The sequence below is a fragment of the Apis dorsata genome, unplaced genomic scaffold (assembly GCF_000469605.1).
Source record: "Apis dorsata unplaced genomic scaffold, Apis dorsata 1.3 scaffold_196, whole genome shotgun sequence".
NCBI classification, from domain to species: Eukaryota; Metazoa; Arthropoda; class Insecta; order Hymenoptera; family Apidae; genus Apis; species Apis dorsata.
Genome location: NW_006263480.1, coordinates 382,984 through 406,338, shown reverse-complemented (window position 1 = coordinate 406,338; position 23,355 = coordinate 382,984). Strand labels below are relative to the sequence as shown.

The following is a 23,355-nucleotide window of genomic DNA, read 5'->3' as shown; positions in this document are numbered from 1 at the left end:
ATATATATATAATATATAATATATAATAATAATAAATAATATAATAATTTTGTAAAAAAATAATAAAATTCTCATAACTGATTGTTTAAAACTTTTATTTATAATACAATGAATACTATATATAAATTATTTATTGTTTTATAGATTTTGTGTAAATAAGAAACAATCCTTACTATCATAAAGGCAATATGAGTGTAAGTAAAATTTAAAATATAATATTATTAAAAAATCATAAAATGATTTCTATTTATTAACATCTTGTAAAATATATTTATAGAATCCTTATAGAGCTAGACCATCTAGGTCTAGAGTAGATCACAGTTTAGGATATGGAGCTCATAATCAGACTGTATGGAATCCAATGTCTAGAGTACCATCACAAGTATCATCAAATGATTCCATTCAACATCAACCGTCTCTTCTGAATCAACCAAAACAATCAAATGATCCTTGGAATAATTCATGGAACTGGGATTTTGATAAACAAACAGATAATCAACAACAACAACAATCATCACAACAAGAACGACAACAACAGCATTATATACCTTCATATAATCAAGGACAGTTAATATCTAATTCTGTTCAAGACCATTATTATCAAAATATTAATGGTAAAAAATCTGATTTGCTTAATCAAAATTCAATGCCAGATAGAAACACACCAGGAAATGTTGCTAGTAGATCTCTAGTTCCTAATCATACAGATTCTTTTACACCTTATTCAAATTATAATCAATATCAGCAGTATGCACCACCTCCTCGAACAAATTCTGTGAAATCTGGTTCTATGAATTTTGATCAGCTTCAATGGACAAGTGATCAGTCTCAAAATGTTTCATATTCACAACAAAAATCAAGTATACAAAATCAAAAACATCAAACAACACGTACTGTTTTAGTTAGCAGCAATTATAATTGGATTAAACCTGATCAGACAAATTTAATACCCCCCCAAAATTGGCAAAATCAGAGTAATATATCAGGACATTGGCAAGATCAAAAAATGGATAAAGAAGCACAAAATTTTGATAATATAAGTAATCAATATACATCACAAATGCAACAAACAAGATCAATTCAACACCTTCCATCTTCTACAGACAATAAAGAACATTCTATAAATGATGCAAATGATGAAAATTGGTCCAATCAAATTAATATGTCATCTTCTCAATGGAATGCTCAAAATCAAGAATCTGTATTGTTAAATCAAAGTCAACAAATATCACAAAGTTATAATGCTAATGATGAATTCAATACTTGGTCACAAGCAACAAATACTGAAATTTCACAGTCAGAAATGAAATGGAAAGAAATGAATGATAATAATGCATCTCAATGGTTACAAGAACAGCAAGAAAATAATAATATAGTAGAAGAAAATGTTAAAAAAGAAATTAGTGGTGTAGTTGCTACAAATGATCGACAACAAAATCATACAATACCATCTCATCATATTCAATCTAATACTACTTCAGCAACAGATCCAAATATAGAACTTAAAGAAGAAAGAAAGAAATCTATACCTTCATTAATTCCAAATTCTGTAAATTCTAAAGATTCTAATATACATATAAAAACAAATATTGTTAAATCACATTTTTCTGATTCCCGACTTAATATATCTGTTACTCCTGAAACTGTATCAACTATTGTAAGTTCTGAAAATATTTCTATTCAAGAGAATAATGATTTTAATTTAGCAAATGATTCAATAGAATGGAATAAAAGTAATTCAACAGAAGAGTTACCTACAAAATTAGAACAGTTAAGTCTTGGTAATAAATTAAATAAAAATTTAGAAAATCAAAATGATTCCAAAGAAATACAATCTATTACATGTGATGATGGATGGGGTCAAAATACGGCTTCTAATAATAATACTACATCTGATAATATATCTGGATTGCCTTTAGATTGTGCTACACTTAGTACAGAAAATATTCATTCTAATGATAATCAAAAAGTTATTAGTCAAGAACATTCAGTACTTAATGCATATCAAATAACGAACATTAAACCTATAGATAATGTAACACAAAGTGGATATGATCAATGGTATAGTCAGGATACTTTACAGCATGTCTCAGAAAATACATGGTATTCAAAAGATAATGTTTGTTCATCTAAAGAATGGGGTATAGAACAAAATGTAGAAAACTATGAAAATATTCAACAGCCTTCAGAATTTGTAAATTTAGAAGTAGTTACGCCATCATTACAAGAACGTGATATATATGGTTCAAGAGATTCCATAAATAAGGAAACATTAGATAATGATCCTAAACCAATTCTGAATTCTACCAAGGAGATAGTTAATATGCGTGATTTTAGGCAAGAAATAAATAATATTGAAGTACCTTCCGCGCAACAATCTGCGCGATCCCATTCACTTCTTCAATCTGAGCAGGTATATAAAAATAATAAATTAATTTTTTTTATGAAATAAGAAAAATAAAACAAAATTTTTTACAGGTACCAGATAATTATGAATTTGCATCAAATGATAGAAATACTTTTTTGGAAACTGGAGAATTAACTGATTCTCATCAAGAACATGAACCAACTCCGCCGAGTCAAGATGATGAAAATGACGAAGTGCCTAATGACATTCCATTTTTACGCGAAGTACCAGGACAATCAAGCTCTATAGATCCTCGTAGAAATGACCCAACGGGACAAGAACAATATATTCAATCCGGTCAAAGATTATCTGATCCAAGAAGAAATGATCCTTCTGGTCAAGAGCAAAGTCTTCAAATAAGAAACATATCTGAAAGATCAGAACGACGCGATGTTCCACCTGGACAAGAAAGAAATGTTCCTTTACTCTCACGAGCAGATTCTGATACGATGGAACGTCGAAATGATCCGTCTGGTAGAGAACGATCTCTACCTCCACAACAATCACGAAATGATCCATCTGGAGAAGAAAGATATCAGTCTCAATCACAAATTATGTTAGAACCAAGTGAAACCCGGGAAGTGCCTGGAAGAGGTAATGAATCTGAAGATTCTGTACAACAAACAGATGAAAATCTTAGACAAATACCGGGCGGTGCATTTCCAAATGAAGTTGCTCAATCTTCAGATGATAGAACTAATGGAAGAGTAGTTACAGGTTCTCAAGAAGTTCCTTCAATAAACTGTAAGAAAAAATTTTATATTTAATATTTTTAAATTTAATATTTTTATACTTATTAAATTTTTGTATTTGATTTTAGCTACGATACAAGATCAAACTAGTGATTCAAGAAATAAACGCGAGGAAGCTGTTGGTGCATCAATGCGCGAGAGTCAAGGAATTTCTAGTGCATCGAATCGTAGAGATTCTTATGAAGATGAAGATGATGAGGTTTCTGGAAATAGTAGAGATGATAGTAGAGAAAGACGACGTGATAGCAGTTCGGAACGTCGAAGATATGAATACGAACGAAAAAGTGCATAGTTAGTAGATAATTAACTTCTGATAAAAATTATAAAAATTATTTGGTAATGTAATATTTTATATCAATTTATTTGCAGTTATGATCGTGAACGAGAATATGATGATGATTATTATTATGATCGTCGTCGTGGAGGAGAAAATGATCGAACATATAATACACGCGATGAATTCGATCGTCGAGAAATTCCTTATCGAGAAGATGATCGTAAGCATCATAGTCGAGACGATCTTGATAGACATTCAAGAGAAGAAATAGATAGAAGAAACAGAGCTAAAGAAGATATAGATGATAGAGATATTAGAAGAAGATCAGACGACCGTAGAAAAGATAGAGTTGATGATGGGATGCGACGTAGAGAAATTAGAGACTATGATTTACGATATTCTAGAGATCGTGATTATCTTGATCGTGATAGAAGAAGAGACGATAGACGACCAAGACGATACGATGATTATGATATAAGAGATCCATATAGAAGAGAATATTATGATGATCCTTATAGTAGAGGGTAAATATTTTTTTTTATTATATATATATGTATATATATTTTATATATTAAGTTTTTATTAAGTTTATATATATATAATAAACTTAATACTTTAATATATAATGTTTTATATATTTTATACATTTTTTTTTTTTTTTGCTTTTTTAGATCTAGACCATCCAGTAGATCCTCTTATAATGATAGAGATCGAGAATATTATATGCGAACAAGAGATCCTTATTACCCTTATAATGGCAAGTATATTTATTTATTTATTAATTAAAATTAGTTAAATTTTTATTTTAAAAAATATTTTATTATATTAAATTATTTCGTGTTATAGGATATGGTGTTCCTGGATATGATTATGGTGTTCATTATGCCAATAATTATTATGCATATATTGAAAATTTACGACGTACAAATCCTGCTCTCTATTCAGAATGGTATCATAAATATTACGCTAACCAACATCAGCAACAACACATTTCTCGTGGTGTTGGTAATTATCCAGAAGACAGAGCAAGTGTTCATTCTGGGCGTAGTTCTTGTGACGAAAGGTAAGCATTAAAAAAATTAAAACAGGGTTAAATCAGAAAACTTTAGTTCTATTTTCTTATAGATTTTATAATATTAATTATGTGTTAGATTTTTTACAAATTCAAGTGCATGCTTCTACTCGCCAAACAAAGCATTATATGTTCCGTATTTCGGATATCCTGAATGGACTAGGAGTCCGCAACGAAGACAGAATTCAAGTTATCAAAATTTAAATAGGTGAGACCGAGAGAATTCTCTCGGTTCGACACTTGTTCAAAATGTTGAAAATATCAATCTTCTATTGTTGAAAGTAATTTAGTTAATATATTTTCATGATGTATTTTAAAAAATTTTCTTTAGGTAGATGTTAGAATTCTTTACTATAGCTAGTATTTATTAAAAATTGATACATTAAAATATTTATATATCTGTAAATCTTATTATGTAGAAACAAGCTAATTTTTTTTCTAATTGTAGTTGCCCTCGTTATATTATTATTAGTTTTAATTTAATTATTTAATGATAAAAATCATATTTTCCAGAGCAACTGACAAACGAACTTTAGGCGATATGTCTATGCTTGAAGATTCGGCAGCTACATCTGCGCGCATGACACCAACTAAGTTTTCTATTTCACATGCATATGGTATGATTTTTAATTAAATATAATTTATTTAAGAAAATTCATTTTATAAAATTTTATAATGTATTTTACGTTTAGGATGTTTTTCTATTGGATCTTTGATACATGTATATCCAGCGTATCCATCTGATGGTGAAAGAGCCAAAGTAGATATTTTTAAGTTGGAAAATCTACTTTCGCATGATCCTGTAGCACGTGATTTACGAGCTTATCCTGGTCCTTTAATTAAGCAAGTGTAATTCAGTATCTATTATCCTAAGCATGTGTATTATCATTAATTTTTGAAATATCTTTCATTTAGTTTTTTAATAATTTTTTTCATAAATTTTATTATATTGTAATATCATATATATATATATTTTTAGGGGTGTTACTCATAAAAAAACTATTATCGAATATTGCGAGAATAAAATTAAAAAAGCAGCATCAAACGAAGAAATGGTCGATCGTGCCTCATATATACTTTTATATGAATTAATGATTATGTTGATTCAACAAAATGGAGTAAGATATATTCTTTTAAGATAAATTATATTATAATTATTACAATTTATTGTTAAAATAGTTATAAATTATTAGTTATATATATTTATATCTATATGTTTTTTTAGAATGTTGTTGGTGTTGATATAGCAGCATTATTACTCAGAAACAAAGATGCATATCCTTACGATATGAATAAACAAAAATTACAAGATTCGGGAAGAAGAGAATCAGTAATATCTCAAAGATCAGGAATATCAATTGGAGATAGTATTCAAGGTAATCAAGATAGTGTAATAGTATCTGAAAAAATCGAAAATAAGACACGAAAAAGCATTGAACAGATAACAGACGAGTTTAGAAACACATTGCTTTATGGATTAGTTCAAGAAGCACTAGGTAAATATAAATTTATAATTTTTATATTATTCAATGAATGAATTTAAATATTTAGATGTTATAAATTTTATTATATATATTATATTTAATATGCAGAATATGCAATGAATGAAGGTCTTTGGGGACATGCACTCTTCTTAGCTAGCAAATTGGATAAACGTACACATGCATCTGTAATGACACGTTTTGCTAATAGTTTACCATTTCACGATCCATTACAAACTTTATATCAACTTCATTCTGGTCGTGTACCAGCTGTTGTTACTGGTATATCAGATCCACGATGGGATGATTGGAGACCTCATTTAGCTATGATTATATCGAATACATCTGCTAATCCAGAAATTAATCGTCGCTCAATTACAACTCTTGGAGATACACTTTCTACGCGAGGAGATATTTACGCAGCTCATTTTTGTTATATACTTGCACAAGTTGATTTTGGTACTTATGGAGCAAGTAATGTAAAGCTTGTATTAATTGGTGCAAACCATCATAAACCTTATAATGCATTTTTCACAACGGAAGCTGTTATGCTTACGGAAATATATGAATATGCTAGAAACCTCAGTGAACCAGGTTTTACATTAATAGATCTTCAAACCTTTAAATTTGACTTGGCAATAAAAATGGTAGATCATGGATTAATAGAAAAAGCTTTACTGTACATAGAACAAATTGCAGTAAATATTTTCAATGAACCATCAAAGTACAAAAAATCATTTATCAATGCAGTTTACAATTTAGGAGACAGGATTAGATATCATGATCCAGTATATAAAGAATCTGTTGATGAAACTACAACTTTAACTTGGTTTAATAATTTATCTGAAATTGTTGGTAAATGCCATGTAAGTTTAAAAATATAAATTTTAATATTATAATATTTTAATAATATAGAAATATTAAAAAAAATAAATATTATTTTATTACAGATGGGAGAAATTATCGAGAATGAAATTTATACTTCTCAAACAAAACAAGAATCATATAACAATATACAAAATCAAGAAGTCCATGAGATAAAGCAACAACAACAATGGAATACGATTCAATCTGAATACAGAGAAGGTCCAACATCAATGATGGAAGTAACCACGACTGATACACAATCAGAATGGCAACCATTATCTCTACCATCAAATATACCAGACACATATGATCAAAGTATGCAATATACAAAAAATAATGAAGAATCTTATCAGCAACCACAACAACAAGAATATTGGAATCAAGACTCTTATTATCAAAATAATTATGGAAGAAACGATAGTACCATTTCAAATTGGCAACAGTCAACTCATTCATCATATCCTCCTGAACAAGGTGATATTGATGATTCTCAACAACAGGAAAAATGGAACTATGAGGTAAATCTACTGTTCCAATTTATAACATGATATATATGATTCATATATATGATTTTAAATATCATATTCATTTGTTTTTTATCATTTCATATATATTTTAAATATTTTATGTTTGACTTTTTTATAGAATAACATCTTGTGTAAAATTTTGTGATAAATCATATATATATAGAAATAACATTTTTTTACCTTTTTTTTAACGCTTACACATGGACAGACGGAAAGGGAAGAAAAAACATCTACTCTTGAAGTAAGTAATTATATGCTTACTGCGGATAGTAAACTCGATCCTGAATGGTTATTGGATGACACCAATATTAGTTCATTACGACGACGCAAAGTATTAACAAATCGATGCGTCACTTCTCATTCTTCTGATTCGAGTATTAATATTTCTACGAATATATCATCAACTTCTAATCCTTTTAGATCAATAAATTTCGATGAAAATTTTATGAAATCGCGAAAAATAATAACATATCCAAAAGTAACAACAACTTATCCAAAAATTTTATCAAATAGTACAATATATTTGAAAGATATAAACAGAAAAAAGAAATTAGATTATAGATATGTAAAACCACCTTCTTCACAACCACCCATATTTCTAAAATGTAAAGTTAAAAAAAAAATGAAAAATAATGAAAATAAAAATTCTGACAATGTAGATGAAAATAGTTTAACTTTATCAGCAACTACTGATTTAGATATTCAATTTAGCAAAGTAAATTTTGAATCCTTTTCTAGATTTGATTTAAATTTAGGAAGCAAAACATCTATAGTTTCTGAAAATATGAGTCAATCATTAACACAATATTGTAATTTCGAAGATAAAAAAGTTATGAGAATAGCTCCACATATTCGAAGGAAAGATGTTATTTGCGATACAGTAGATGCATGGTCTTATTCAAATTTTTCACAGAATTCCACTGAATTATATCGATATAAACCACTTATTTTTGGTGGAACATATCCAATAGATTTACCAGTTAAACTTACAAATGATCTTTGTTTAATGGAATTAAAAAATGTTCCTATGGAAAAGTCTATTACTAAAACTTATGATATTGATGTTCCCACAAATTGTGAGTAGAGGATGTTAGGTTTTTCAATTTTAAAACTTTAATGTTATTATACATGTATAGTTGTATAATATTCATTTATAAAAATTAATTTTGTAACTCAATTCTTCTGCTTATGAAATAAATAAATAATATTTTATGTTATTAAAAAGCATGAATAAATATACAGATTTTTGATAACTTATAAATAATTTGATTAATAGACATGGTTATAAAATTTGTTTTTGTTTTAGATGTCATTTATGTACATAAATTTGTTAATATTAAATATATAATAAAATTTCTCATGTTATTCATTTTTCTGAATTTTTAAGAAATGCGCCTCTTTCTTCGCCTTTTCGTTTTAAATTTTATTTATATTAATATTATTATATATTATATTATTATATTAATTATAAATTATGAATGCAAGCAAAGTTATTTACTATTTACTGTGGTAGTAAAATATTTTTTTGAAAAAAATTATTTAAAAAGAATATTAAATGTATTATAAATAAAATAAATAAGAATAAATATTTTCACTATTGCAGTAAACAGTGATTAACTTTGCTGGAACAACTTTGCGATGATGAATTGTATATTTTATTTCAGTCATCGCAACCGGCAATTTCAATGACACCGTCAACGAGAAAACAATATGATCCCTTAGAAGAACTGGATGCACTTGAGACTCCAAAACCAGCTTTGAAATCTGCAGCTTCGGTTAAGAAAACTTCAGAAAAATCAGCTGAAAAGAAATCATCTAATAGTGGAAGTTCTTGGTTCGGTGGTCTATTTAGTAAATTGGCTCCAAAACCAAGAAATCAGATGATATTACCAGATGACAATAATCCAACGGTAAATTTTTAAAACATGTTATATATCTTATATTATTATTTAAAAATTACGATAGATATTTTATGTTTTTCTGTCGCTTAAGGGCTTACGCGAGTACTTATGGTAAATATGACGACTTTAATGATGGAAGAGAAAAAGGCCAGTATAATTCAATGTTCGGTTATTCAATTAACATCTTTTTTAACGAATTATTGATATATTCTGGCTTAACATTCCAACTTTCGTTTCTAACAAAATTAAACAGTAAAATTACTCGAGCCCTATAGTTTATATTTATTTTTAACACAAATTAAATTTATATTATTTTTTTTATAGTTAATAATAAAGAAAATTTAATTATTTATATTTTATTTTATTTCTAATAGATTGTTTGGGATCCTGTTGCTAAAAAATGGATGAACAAAGACGAAGATGGAGACAATAGTTCGACTACAGTAGCTCCTCCTCCAAAAGCTTCCGACATGGGATTTAGAACACCCGTTCCCTCGGAACAAATTTCATCTCAACCATCACAATCATCTCAATCATCTCAACCACCTTTACAAACTGATGAATCCACTGTGAATAAATTTAAATTACCTAGAGGTAGAAGTATGCGTGCCAATTATATAGATGTAATGAATCCAAGTGGTTCAAAAAATAGTGGAGCACCTTCAAGTATACCAACTCCAGTAGCATCCCCAATGGTACCTATGGCAACTTCGTCACCTCAATTATTTATTCCCGCTCCAGGTAAATTTTTAATAAATTTTAAGAATCCTTATGTCTTTTTTGATTAATTGCATTAACATTTCTTTTATAGTTAATGATCCAAGTGCTCCTGTAGACTTCTTAACTCCAACAGCAACGTCAGTCGTACCTACGAATGCTTCTGAAAATGTATCTCAAGGGGTAAGTTTTTTTTTATTACAAATAATTTTTGTAAACATTTCTATGCACATACAATTGTTTCTCATTGTCACAAACATGTATACAACATTAACAATACAGTTTCATATTTATATTTACAATTTCATTATATTCAAAAATCATTATACACAACTCCTTTATTATCTTTATGTTATGGCTGCAGTATGCTGGTATGCAGCTTCATTATTCCCTTAAACTTGTTTCTGGAACTGTAATGTTAAAATATTACCTTTTTTTGCAAAATTCCCTTATAGTTATATTTGTAATAATGATTTGTACGTACCGTAATTTTTCCCTAGTTCTGTGTATTGTCTATTTATCTAATATCTAATTTTTTAAAATTAAATTATATTTTTATATGTGCAATACTAAAAGTATATAAAAATTATACATATTTTTAGTTATTTGAATTATTCTATGTTAAATGATATAAATTTATGAAATAGATCTTCTTTTCTTAAAAATCAAGTATTAAAAAATTCAATTTATTATTTTGTTCCTACATATCTGAAAATCATATATGCTTTTTGTGTTATAATGTTCATTATATTAAGTAGATTTTTCAAGATCATAATAGATATTCTCTTTGTTGCAAATCTATGTTTAATCTACCTTTCTTTTTATGTTTTCTTTGCAAGCAGTCGGGGAGGCAGAATGATGTAGCCAAATAATAATTGTTGCTGATAGTAAGAACTATTTTATTAATTTTACACATTGTTGTTTACTATTTTGTATATGCATGGGTTTGTAGCATGAATGATAATGCATATATTGTATATGTATTCAACAAATTCTAATTATTTGAACAGTAGAACAACATTACACTTGAACAAAGTGAATTATAAGGATAAAAAATGATATTAAGGTAGAAAACAGTAAAAGCTACTTTTTAATAATTGCTTGTCTATCATCTTCTTTTATTTTTTATCAATATTATTAAATTATTTTTTTAGGATCTTTTTCTTTTGCATGTATACAATTTTTTGATAATAATATATTAAAAAAAATGATTTAAATTCAGAAACTAACATATGGTACAAGGCACTAAAATAATGCACTATTGTATATACATTATAATTTTCAGCATGATTTATATTTTTGTATTTAAAAGGAATATTTATCATAAAGAATCATCATATTTTTATGACAATATTAGAGATTTGCAATACCAACTATTTATATTTTTGATATTATATAATTTTCTGTATTACAATCACTTTGTGGAACAATATGTATGTTTTGTGATAAAGAAAGTCGGTATTGCATCCTCACAAACTTTTAACTATAGCAATAGAATGAGTATTTGGTTAGTGAGAAAAGATTGTTGTGTTTATTATATGGCACACAGTTCTCTCGATGGAGCTCAACCAGCTCGTTATCGCGAGAGGTGCAGAGCTACACTATGAGGGATCCGCGTTTCCTCCCACAAAACAAGGTAATCCAGTGGCATTAGACATTTCATATTCTAAAGGTGATATCATTTAAATATATAAATACTCAACAATACATTAAAAATTCTATTTATTATAATATCATATTTTATAATAAATTTGTAATTGTAGATTATATTTTATTTGATTATTTTTGTAAATGAAATGATTTCTGATGTGAGTAATTTTTTTCAGTATTTCTAAATAAATTTTTAATAATTCTTACAATTATTAATTTAAATCTTTTTTTTTATATAATTACAAAACTAATTAAAATATATTCTACATTTGCAATAGAGTTAAGATAAAATTTCTTTTGATATTCCACAGTCATATAGCTTTTGCATTTACATCAAGCTTAAACTTATTATATTAAGCACTTCTCAAATTTATATAGCAAAACTAAGGGAGAGCTTGGTGATGGATGTATTTATGGTATTGGTCTTATAATGTATGCATTACATGTTGAAGCTTATATTTTATGCTTTGTATCACAATCAATAAATTTCAAACTATTAATTTGAATATTAAAAAAATAGAATTAATAATTTTAATTGAATTACAAAACATTATATATTATATATCTTTTTTTTCTTTAAAACATATAACAATATTGTAATTTTTGCTATAATTTTTAATTTTGTTGTAGGCAAAATTGTACAAGAATAAGTATAATAATTTTATAAATAATTGTGAGATTGATAATATTTTGTATATAATTTAAATCTATTGTATTATATTTTTCAATAAAAATGATAATCTTTAGGGACCAATGATGTACAACCCAAGCGACATGAAGAATCGTTCAGCGAAAAACTTACATCAGAGCGGGTATCCTCCACGATAAAATTCACAATCTTGAACAACATACGTTGATGAGTAACCAGAAGATTTTTTTATTCTATCAAGATCACACATTATTTAGATGAATCGAAATTTTCATAACTTAAACAGGCAAATATACCTCAAATTACGTAAGTGAATAGATGCATTATAAGTTTAGTCAGGTATACGTGAATTTCCTATGTTTCGATTTTACAAAAATTAGTTTCATTTTTCTAGAAATAAGATTTCTAGAGAATATATATGTATATATGTATTCTAAGCGTATAATTGCTTTTAAATAGTACCGTAAACATTTGGAATATTACAATTTACAATAGAAAAATGTTTAACAAATCGTTAATATTATTAGGATTTATTTTTTGGATTTCTTCAGCTTTTATTTTGGAGAATACATGCTCCACATGTTGCTGAATTTCATTAAATATACACAGGGTACTTGTTTTCTAAAAATTTTTTTTTAATGGAATGTTCTTTAATTTAACTCGTGCGAATCGTAGATACTTTTATCTTTCAATATATATACATAAATAATGCTTTTCAACAATGTAAATTACTAAACGGAGAAATATGTATTACTGGCATTGAAGATAATGGATGAAACGTTTCAATCGCCGTGTTTTGATATGAGTTGATTGAATAAGATAAAATGGAGAATTCTAATAATAAAAAAATTAATGTGTGTTATGTTGAGTAAGATCGCGAATAAGAAGAATGTTAAGTTTGCGCTCGTAACAGGATTCAGATTTAAGTTTTACATGAATGCTTTTTCCGAAATATTTTGCATGTTATAATGTTAATTATAGCGAGAATAATGTTGACCGTATCGTATACATTATGAAAAAATTCGTTACAAATAATCTAATAACATAATAATACACGGTCATATCTGATTTTATACACTGGCGAAGAACAGTTGCATAAAAAAATGAAGCAGATATCAATAATGTAAGAAATGTTAGAAATCTGAAAATTTTATGAATCCTATTGTTAGGCGATATATCATGCAAATATTGTTATTAATCATCAGACTAGTATATCATACCAACGTTATATCAATAAGAAGCGTAACTGCCATTTATCTATTTGAATTTGGGATAATTGGTAAAAATGCCAATATTTATGTCAAATTTTTACTTTCCTTCGTAATCATTCTATATATTTCGTCTAAAAATATTTTCTCCAATATTGTTTCTATCAATTAATTGGGTGCCTAGTATTTTATAAATATATATTTCCTTTACAAATATTCTTCTTTTTGCAATATGTTTTATATTTTACGTTTTATGTTCATTGTTATAAATGAAACTGCACGTTTCGAATTTTGCCTTTTCTCATTATACAGTATAACAATATTTATCACTTAAAAAAAATAATTGCAAGTTGCATTATTATTCTTCAACTTGCTTATGCTTGTAGATATATGTTGACTTGTAGATCGCAGCGTCTATACGAACCATAAGCTTTTTCTCTTTAAGGAAAATGCATAGTTCGTTTTTCCCTCAAGAACGTTGGTGCTGTCAGAATGTTTCAATCTCTAATTATCAAATTGTATGCCATAAAAAGTTTAATATGCTCAAGTGGAAGAGAAAATATTTTGCAAACGAGTAAATACGCTTCTATATAAAGATGTTATTTCGCGTTTTTCTTTTTACGAGCGTAATACGATTATTCCGAAGTCTATGTTCCTCTCGGTGATCGCTTTTGATGATACATATTCCACATTATATTTTTCACTATCTATTACCGAGGGAAATTCTTAGATATGAGCCAAGAAATACTGGCAAATATGGCAACTTGATGAACAAAGAATAACATTCATGCAATGTACAAACGTAGAATAAGCCTTATAGATTGGTTTTTCATTATTTATCGTCCAGCGTTTTGTGATAAAAAAATGATCGAAAGCAAGAAGACAGTAGTGGATATAATTAAATGAATATATTCAAAATATGTATAACATGCATCCGTTCGCGAAGAAAGAAAAGGAAAAGACTTTATTCTGTTAGTGTCCGTAATTTCCATAAAGCGAACAATCTTGAAATTGTTCGAAGGAAAATAATTCTATTATATTTGTGTGAAATAATGTTCTTTTCCGCCATTAATCACAATTGGAGTAAAACTGGTTTTGTCGAGTCTTGTAAAATATATTAGATTATCTGATTTTATATTCATGACAAATATACTCTCAAGCATATATATTATGCATAAATTGTAGCATATTATTATTGAATCGCATCTTTGTGTATGTTACATGTATATACGTATATATAGATATATTGAAATTTATGATTTGTAAATATATAAGCATAAGTCCCTTCGAAAAATATAACAAATTCGCATATTGATACATACTTTAAATAAAACTATTTGTCAAATTATCTTTTTTATGTAGATGCCATTAAACAAAATTGAAGAAATTCATGATTATATTCTAGTTTAAAAGGCAATATCAAAATCAGAATAATTCTTCTTGTGAAAAATGGCATTAAGGTACAAAATATGTGTTGTGGTTACATTATTGTTAAAAAAATATTTTTTATTCAAATTTAATCTTGAATTGTTTTTAACTATCTTGATTTCGTTGAGCAGGTTTATCTATTTTTGTTATGATCATTAGAATACATTTTGTGAAATTAATAAGACTTTAATACTACATTTATCTAAATTTGATTAATCTTAAGATTTTAAATAATATTTAAATTTAATCGATCTTAAAATTTCAAATAATATCTAAATTTGATTGATCTTAATTTATTTATCGTAAGTTTCAGTAATGATGTTTTATTCATAGATTATCAATAGGTAATGATTAAAAATTGATTTTTTATTTCATTATTTAATTCGATCTGCTCAAATGCTCCCTACGTGATATACTCGCAGTAAAGTAAAAGTCAAAATAAAATTTTAACATAAAAACGTTAAAGTTGAACAGAAGTATTAAATGAATTGTGCGTAATGTATGTATAGAATGGTTTATGAATGATGCGATTCTGGCTTAATGTAACATATTATAATATATCTTTAATGCACTTTACAATTCGATGTATGTTTATGGGAAATACGGATAATGAAAAATGTATACTGTATATTACTATTACTATTATCTCTATTATTATTGCTATTATAATAAAGAATAATACAACTTATGAATCTTAATCTTTTGAAAATTTTTTTTCTTATCGTAAAATATATATTCATTTTCATTAAGATTATTTTATTTTTTAATTTTTATTATTTTTTTTCTATATAATTTTTATTAAGCCTATACATTTACACGTTTTTTGAAATTTTTTTTCTCATTAGTACTATATTTTTAACAACATCAATTAGGTTAGAGTTGGATTGCATATTAAATAGTAGTAAAATATAGATAAATATATACATAGTTACTATACTATTTAGCTATTTTAAATAGCTATTTATTTTAGTATAACTTAGTTTTTTAATTTATTTTTTTTTAACTAACTTTTATAAGTTTATAATATTTATAAAATATAATTTATAATATTAAAATATTGTTTTAATCAACATTAATTCTATAATCTATAAGACGAGATGATTTTGAAAGTAAAAAATAAATTTAAATTCATCAAATAAGTTTTTTTTGCAATAATACAACTTATGAATCTTAATTTTTTGAAAATTTTTTTTTCTTATCGTAAAATATATATTCATTTTCATTAAGATTAATGAAGTAATGAAAATAATTTAGATGTTTGATAATTTACATACGATTACATAATTTACATAGAAAATAATTATCTTTATTGATTCATAAAGCACATAAGATAATTAACCATATTCACTTCATTTCATATATAAAACTATATTTATTCATTTCATTTCACATATAAAATACAAAACTATTTCATTTCGATAATTATATGTACATGTATGAAGAGAATATTTAATGCTTATTTTTAATAATTAAATAAAAGATTTTATTAAAATTTTTTTAAAAAATGTCAATAAGACGTGGTGCTTTAATAGTTTTAGAAGGATGTGATAGAGCAGGAAAATCTACTCAAGCGAAAATGTTAATAACTGCTTTAAATAACCGTAATATTCCAGTTGAATTATATGGCTTTCCTAGTAAATATATATTTTTTAAATAATTTTTTAAATATAAATATAATATAATATATTAGTAATTGTTGAAATGTTAATTTTTGTTTATTATATATAATCTTGTGAAATGACAATTGATAAAATTAATCATTATTTAATTCAATATTATTTATAGATAGAACAACTGCAATTGGAGAAATAATAAATAATTTTTTGACTAAAAAAACAGAACTTCCTTCTGAAACAGTACATTTATTGTTTTCTGCAAATCGATGGGAATGTAAAGATGAAATTTTGAAAACTTTACATAAAGGAACTACTCTTATTATTGATAGGTAAGTAATTAATAAATCTATTGTCATAATTTCTTTACAAAAAAATATTAAAATATTAAAATTTTAAATGTAATATAGATATGCTGCTTCTGGTGCTGCTTATACAGCAGCTATAACTGGAAAAAATTTAAATTGGTGCAAAGAACCTGATAATGGATTGCCTTCTCCAGATCTAGTTATTTATCTTTCAATTTCCAAAAAATCTCAAAGTTTACGTAGTAATTGGGGAGATGAACGTTTTGAAAATGTTGAACTTCAAGAACTTGTTGCTTCTAATTATGAAAAATTAATAGACAAAACATGGTATGTAATTAATGCAGATAATGATAAATCAGTAATACATTCTCAAATATTAGAAAAAGTAATAGATACTATAAAGAATATTGAACATTTGCCTATAGAAAAATTATATGAATCTGATAAAAATAGTTAATTTTAATAATATACAATCAAGTATAAGAAAAATCTATATATTTTATCTTTAAATTTTAAATTAATTATCTTATTATATTTAGCAACTATGACAAAATGATAGCTAAATATTTTCAGATAATAATATATGATTATGATTATCACACAAATATAATTTTTCTAGAAAAATATATATTTTTTTAAATATAATATTTCATACAAATATAAATATAAAATACAAATATAAATACTTATATCTTGAGGATAAAATATTCAATGATGAAATATATTTAATGTTTGAATTTCAATTTCGAAATAATTTGAAATTTTCAAAAAGCTTAAAGTCTTGAAGATTTTCAGATTTCCAAGAGATTTAGATTTTTAATTATATTCGAAATGATTTAAAGTGTTTTAAAATCTATTATTAGATATATTTCTTAATATTACAAAATATTTTATAGTGATTAGATTGGGATTTAGAATTTTATATACAAAATTTATTAAAAGTATAAAACAAAAATCTATATAAAAATAATAAAAATATATAAATCTGGATAAAAATAGAGAAAAAAAATTAATATGTTTAAATTGATAAATAATTTTTCAATCTATAATTATTAGAATTTTTTTTTCATTTAATGAAGTAATACTTATTTTTAAAATTTTTTTATTTTATCATTTTATATATGTATATAAGCACGAATTTTGTTCCATTATAATATTATATGTATACATAATTTTTTTTTAATTTATTACATTAATATATAATAAATTTAATTCAATAAAATGTAATAAAACAATGTAATGAAAAGAATTTATTATTAAAGAATAAATTGTTTTATTTATTTCTTCTATCACAAGCTCTAATATGAAAATTTGATATAAAATATAGTAATATTCAGAAAGAATTCTTAGTATTGTAATTTATCAATAATAAATAATCCATGTATATTATTTGTTTTAATTAAAAAGTATACATAAAAAAAAAAATAAATCACTAATTGAATTTTTAAAATAATACATATAGAATAAATTTTATTAAAGAAACTTTATTTTTGCCTTATTATTTTTCAAACATGATTTTTGTCTCAGTATTCATTAACATAATATTAATATTTTTAAAAATTGAAATAACAATGATTTTTCTAATTTCGAATACATAGAAAGATCTAATATATTATAAATTATATATGTATATATAAATGTATTGCAATTAAAATATATATTGTAAAATATGTTTCTTAAATATCATTTAATATAAAAATTAGAAAAAAAATATAATATAATATAAATAGATATAGACATAATTGATTTTTTAAGATAATATATATTTAGTAAAACAAATTTTATTTCACTATAATATAATTGAACAATACTTGCTATCTTTTGATTTAGAAGTTTATATTGATATAGGTAATTATAATTTATATATTAGAATGAGATAAATATGATTATTATCATTCTTTTATAGAAATATATTATCACTTTTATAGAAATATTAATTACTTTGAACTGATTATGTTATGATTATAAATATTATAATCATAATATATATATTATGACATAAACTAATTATTAATAATTAATAATTAATAATTATTAATTATAAATAAAAAATTATGTTTCTATTTTGTATCTAAAATAATTAATTTTTAAAATAATTTAATTCTTAAAATCATTTATTTCTTGTATATTTTGTTAATTTAAAAAAAATCATAATTTTAAAAATTATTTTTCATAGAATTATCATACAAATTAATTTTCATACAAATTAATAAAAATTTATTATATTTTTGACAAATAAAATGTATTTAAATTATTTGAAAAATAAATATATTCATATATACATCATTATTTTAGATATATATTAAATATTATGTGCAATTTTTAATAATTGATAACAAGCGAATGTGACATTATAAACATTCTATGATAATAAGTAAAGTATACTGATTTGATTCCGCTTAAAAAAATAAAAAAAATATATTAAAAATAGTAAAAATAAAAATATCAAATGTATGTATCTTATATTCTATGAACTAGAATTATGCAATTATGTGTTGAATTGTTAATGAATTGTTAATTATATATTAAAAAAAAATATATCTATATATATTAAATAACTTTGTATCAGCTTTGATATTCCATTTTTGTAATAGTGATATTGAAACAACAACAAATTATTGATTAAGAATTATTGATATAAAATTTCATTTTATTATCAGATATCGTATCAAATATTGAGAGAATTGTATTTTTTATATCATAAATAATAATATTTCAAGCATATTTTTTGTATTGAAAATGATTTTTATTTATGATTAGATCAATTTTTTACAATACTGCTTTTTTAAATATTTAATTTTTTTACTTTAAATCAATAAAAAATAATGAAATGAAATTTACAATTTCATTAAATTTATGATTTAAAAGATCATAATAATAATTTTAATTTTTTGGAGAAACAGACGGTTTTATACTAAAAATACACGATTCAATATCTTTTTTATCTTGCTGAATGTCTGAAGGATAATTTACATCTGGAGAACCAAAAACAAAAGTGGTTTCAAATTGCTTGTACCAATTATGATCTGTTCTCGATTTCTTTGTTCTTGGTTCATCTATTTCAGAATTATCTACAGGATTATTTAGATCCAAAGAATTTTGTTTCTTTTTAGAGAAATTCATAATTTTCAAAGCATTTTTATTTATGGGTAAATTCAAATTTTGGCTTTTATCATGATTTCCTTTCTGTGATTCAGATGTATTAACAAATGATATTTCGAAAACTTGTTTTTTTAATATTTTATTAGAAGCAATTTGTTCAGCGATTTCTTGAGATAAAACGTTCAAATTATTCGTTGATGTTGATGGTTGATTAAAATTATTTAAAAAATTGGTAGAAAAATTTGTAATTATTTTATTCGCACACTTCGAATCTGTATTACCTTGTTTATTATTCAAAAATTGAAATTGTGATAAATTGTTACTGTTCTTTATGGTTTCCTCATCATTATTATTATTACTATCAATTAGATTGTGTAAATAATTAACTTTTGTAGTTGACAATAAAGCCAAAGCTTTGTCTTTTTGATGAGATTCTTGGATTACATTCACTTCTGGGTCTTGTCTTTGAGGTATTTCCTTTTGGAATTTCTTTCTTTTCAACATTGAAGAAGCAATGTTGGAATCTTTCGGTACAAAGTTTTTAATATTTTCCTGCCGGATCACATATTGATTTCTATTCCGTTCCTTTTTAACAAATTGAGCTTCATTGTAAGTTCTTTTTCGAGATTTTTTCTGTTTAATATTCATATCAATTAGATTTTTTTTCAATTTCTTATTTTTTATATGATCATTCCATTTTTTTTCATGATTCGTTATTATAGGACAGTTTAATTTTTGATCCGTATAATTTTTTACCTCAGAAGGCATTGATCGATATTTTTTGATGATTTTATTTGATAGTTTTTGAATCGTATTTTCATTATTTTTTGTAATCTTCAAATTAGAATTTGAGTTATTTTTCTTAATTTCTATTACGTTTTTACGATTACGAAGATTGTAATTATTTTTTTCATGTGATATTTCTTCATCTAAAAGATTGTCATCGAACATCACAAATTTTTTAAATGATATGCCCATTTTCAAATTATCCCAGCAATCACAATTAATTTGTAGAAAGCAATCATCGGTTCTAAAACGTGTTCTTTGAAAACTAAAAATGATAAGCTCTCGTGGTATCGTCTCCCATGCTTCGATTAAAGATGTCAAAATATCATGAAGATTCCATTCCATAATATCCTTCAATCGTTCTGCATATCTTTAACAAACATTTTACAAATATTTAATAAAGAAAAAATTTAAGATAAATATATATTATTATTATTATTATTATTACATTGCTTAGATAACATGCTATTACATTACATAATGTATATATTATATAATATTTATAAAATAAGGCAATGTACATCTATTTTTAATTAAAAAAGAAATCATTTAAATTAATTGAAATTTATTGAAAAAAAATTATAATTATATTTATTCACATCAATTTATCATGTTATCAAAATTTTATCATTTGAATTCAAAAATAGAAGAATTATGTAATGTATCTATTTTAATTATTTATATATATATCTATTTTAATTATCTAAATAATTACAATCTATCTAAATAACAAGTTATAAGATCTTTTAAATTAGATTTTTCTAAACTGATTTTTCAGTATAAATAATTTAATATTTTTTTTTGTAGAAAATAAAAAGCTATATTAATTAATGCAATGAAAATTATCTGACTATATTTGAAAATATGATAAAGTCTCGAAGATTTTTAAGTTTTTGAGAAGTTTTTTAAGAAGTTTTGTTTTAAGATTCAAGATATTCAATTATTCAAGAGATTCAATTATACTAAATACTTATTGATAAAAAATATATATTTTAATTTTGATGTAATAATTATATTAATTATATGCAATATTATAGAATATATGATTCTATATGAAATTAATTTATTAAATTAAATTAAATTAAATTAAATTAAATTAAGATAGAATTAAGATAGAAATGTTATATTCCTATTTTTAAATAAGTATTTAGTATAATCGAATATTAAAAAATTTTTTCAAAATCGCGCATAGAAATGTTTGAAGAATTAGTTTCGGAGTTTTCAAAAAAAGCCTTTCTCTTGAGATTTACCTTCGTCTGAAAATCATCTTGACGTAATGAAAAACGTCTCTCCGCAATGGTCGTAAAAATGACGGAAAATCTTCAGGAAAGTAAACGAGTTGTACATTGCTCGCCACGAAATCCTTGAGTGCGCGCATCCTGTTTCGTTGTAGAAATAGCAAAATCTTTCGATTACACTTTATCATATGATCGTTCACATTTGACAACCAATTTCTGAACAATTCGTTTCCAATATGAGAATTTTTGTTGTGACAGTAAATGTGCTCTTTCATTGTTATTTTGGATGGATATGGTCCACAGATCAAGAGTGGCAATTTCGTTGTCCCCGTTGAATTACAACTCATCAAAATGATAATTTTATTTCTCGATGCATTGTTTGAGTTTGGATTTTTAATGTCATTACACGAAATCTCCGAGGGAAATACATCTGAATACATGGTCAATTCATCCGCATGAAAAAAATCTTTATGTCTGTACTTGATTATCGTCGATCTCATCAGATCGATCCATTTGCGATAATCGGCAAATATTATATTCGTCAAATCGATAGAAAAACCATGATCGTCTAAAAAATTGTTCAACCATTTATCCGAACATCTGAAACCTATATGTATATTATACAATAATACAAATACAATAATACAAATTATAAACAGAATAAACAAAATAATTTAATCATATTTGGTAATATCTGAATCATATATTTCACATATTTTTGACAATATTGAAGAATATTTTATATTATAGAGTTGTTTCACACAGAATTGAATTATTTATGTGGAAAAATCATTAGTTAAAAAATATTTTGAATTGAATTTTATAAAATATATAAATTAATTTTTTTTCTAAATTAATGATTTTTTTATATAAATAATTTAATATTCTTTTGTAACAAATATTTTTATAAACAAATAAACAAGTTGCATCGGTTAATGCATTTAAAATTGAATGATTTTATTTTAAAAAGTATCAATGTAAAAAGTATCTTCATATAATCTTTGCATATTAATCGAAAAAAAAAATATTAATAAAAAAATAATAAAACTAGAATATGTATATCTCAAAATTATTTAAATTTTATTTAAGATTTTTTAGTATTATTAAAAACAAGTGAGATATTTCATATAAGTTAAATTAAGTTATATAATATATATAATATATATAATAATATATATATAATATATATATAAATAATATAAGTTAAATTATTTTGTTTGAATATATGTATAGATATTAATATATTCGTAAAATATCTTTAAAAAAATGAATCTAGAGGACAAACATAAAAATTAGTATAGAAATTAGTGAAAACTTATTTATTAAGTTATAAGCAATTGAAGTTTATTTTTATTAAGTTATAAGCAATTGC

At 24.4% G+C, this 23,355-nt stretch overlaps 3 protein-coding genes across 14 annotated transcripts in view; 2 read left to right on the top strand and 1 right to left on the bottom strand.

Moving 5' to 3' along the window:
* LOC102673456 overlaps positions 1-14,373 on the top strand; it is a 15,225-nt gene extending 852 nt beyond the window's left edge. The window contains exons 2-20 of one of the 10 annotated variants that reach the window (XM_006614733.2): positions 145-194; positions 278-2,413; positions 2,479-3,151; positions 3,228-3,450; positions 3,529-3,960; positions 4,108-4,193; positions 4,283-4,499; positions 5,022-5,125; positions 5,201-5,351; positions 5,488-5,626; positions 5,734-6,004; positions 6,101-6,855; positions 6,940-7,374; positions 7,592-7,624; positions 9,048-9,293; positions 9,659-10,025; positions 10,096-10,184; positions 11,551-11,637; positions 12,399-14,373. In XM_006614733.2, the coding sequence (XP_006614796.2) occupies positions 189-194; positions 278-2,413; positions 2,479-3,151; positions 3,228-3,450; positions 3,529-3,960; positions 4,108-4,193; positions 4,283-4,499; positions 5,022-5,125; positions 5,201-5,351; positions 5,488-5,626; positions 5,734-6,004; positions 6,101-6,855; positions 6,940-7,374; positions 7,592-7,624; positions 9,048-9,293; positions 9,659-10,025; positions 10,096-10,184; positions 11,551-11,637; positions 12,399-12,479 (6,531 nt within the window). In that variant the 5' untranslated portion in view covers positions 145-188 and the 3' untranslated portion in view covers positions 12,480-14,373. Of the gene's footprint in view, positions 1-144; positions 195-277; positions 2,414-2,478; positions 3,152-3,227; positions 3,451-3,528; positions 3,961-4,107; positions 4,194-4,282; positions 4,500-5,021; positions 5,126-5,200; positions 5,358-5,487; positions 5,627-5,733; positions 6,005-6,100; positions 6,856-6,939; positions 7,375-7,591; positions 8,641-9,047; positions 9,294-9,658; positions 10,026-10,095; positions 10,185-10,840; positions 10,889-11,550; positions 11,674-12,398 lie in introns of those variants that run through there. The other 9 variants (XM_031509993.1, XM_031509997.1, XM_031510000.1 and 6 more) reach the window with 9 other exon arrangements.
* A 1,919-nt stretch (positions 14,374-16,292) lies between these two features.
* Positions 16,293-17,541, top strand: LOC102673332 (thymidylate kinase). 2 transcript variants are annotated; one of them, XM_031509987.1, is made up of 4 exons: positions 16,293-16,354; positions 16,469-16,570; positions 16,722-16,881; positions 16,960-17,541. In XM_031509987.1, the coding sequence occupies exons 2-4, from the start codon at positions 16,513-16,515 to the stop codon at positions 17,312-17,314; spliced, it is 573 nt and encodes a 190-aa protein (XP_031365847.1). In that variant the 5' UTR covers positions 16,293-16,354; positions 16,469-16,512; the 3' UTR covers positions 17,315-17,541. The 2 variants fall into 2 exon arrangements, with proteins under 2 accessions (XP_031365847.1, XP_006614789.1); XM_006614726.2 differs by lacking the exon at positions 16,293-16,354 and having other exon boundaries at positions 16,355-16,570.
* Positions 17,542-19,583: 2,042 nt separating this feature from the next.
* The window catches only part of LOC102673107 (putative uncharacterized protein DDB_G0286901), a 4,971-nt gene continuing 1,199 nt past the window's right edge, over positions 19,584-23,355 (bottom strand). The window contains exons 2-3 of one of the 2 annotated variants that reach the window (XM_006614725.2): positions 21,996-22,583; positions 19,584-21,115 (exon numbers count right to left, since the gene is read on the bottom strand). In XM_006614725.2, coding sequence (XP_006614788.1) covers positions 19,741-21,115; positions 21,996-22,483 — 1,863 coding nt within the window. In that variant the 5' untranslated portion in view covers positions 22,484-22,583 and the 3' untranslated portion in view covers positions 19,584-19,740. Of the gene's footprint in view, positions 21,116-21,995; positions 22,591-23,355 lie in introns of both variants that reach the window. The other variant, XM_006614724.2, reaches the window with a different exon arrangement.

What these genes read in the sequence shown, in the direction of transcription:
- LOC102673332 (XM_006614726.2), top strand. Translation starts at nt 16,441, where the DNA reads ATGTCAATAAGACGTGGTGCTTTAATAGTTTTAGAAGGATGTGATAGA. An exon ending in TGAATTATATGGCTTTCCTA is followed by an intron (nt 16,571 to 16,721) that starts GTAAATATATAT and finishes TATTATTTATAG; the next exon opens with ATAGAACAACTGCAATTGGA. An exon ending in ACTACTCTTATTATTGATAG is followed by an intron (nt 16,882 to 16,959) that starts GTAAGTAATTAA and finishes AATGTAATATAG; the next exon opens with ATATGCTGCTTCTGGTGCTG.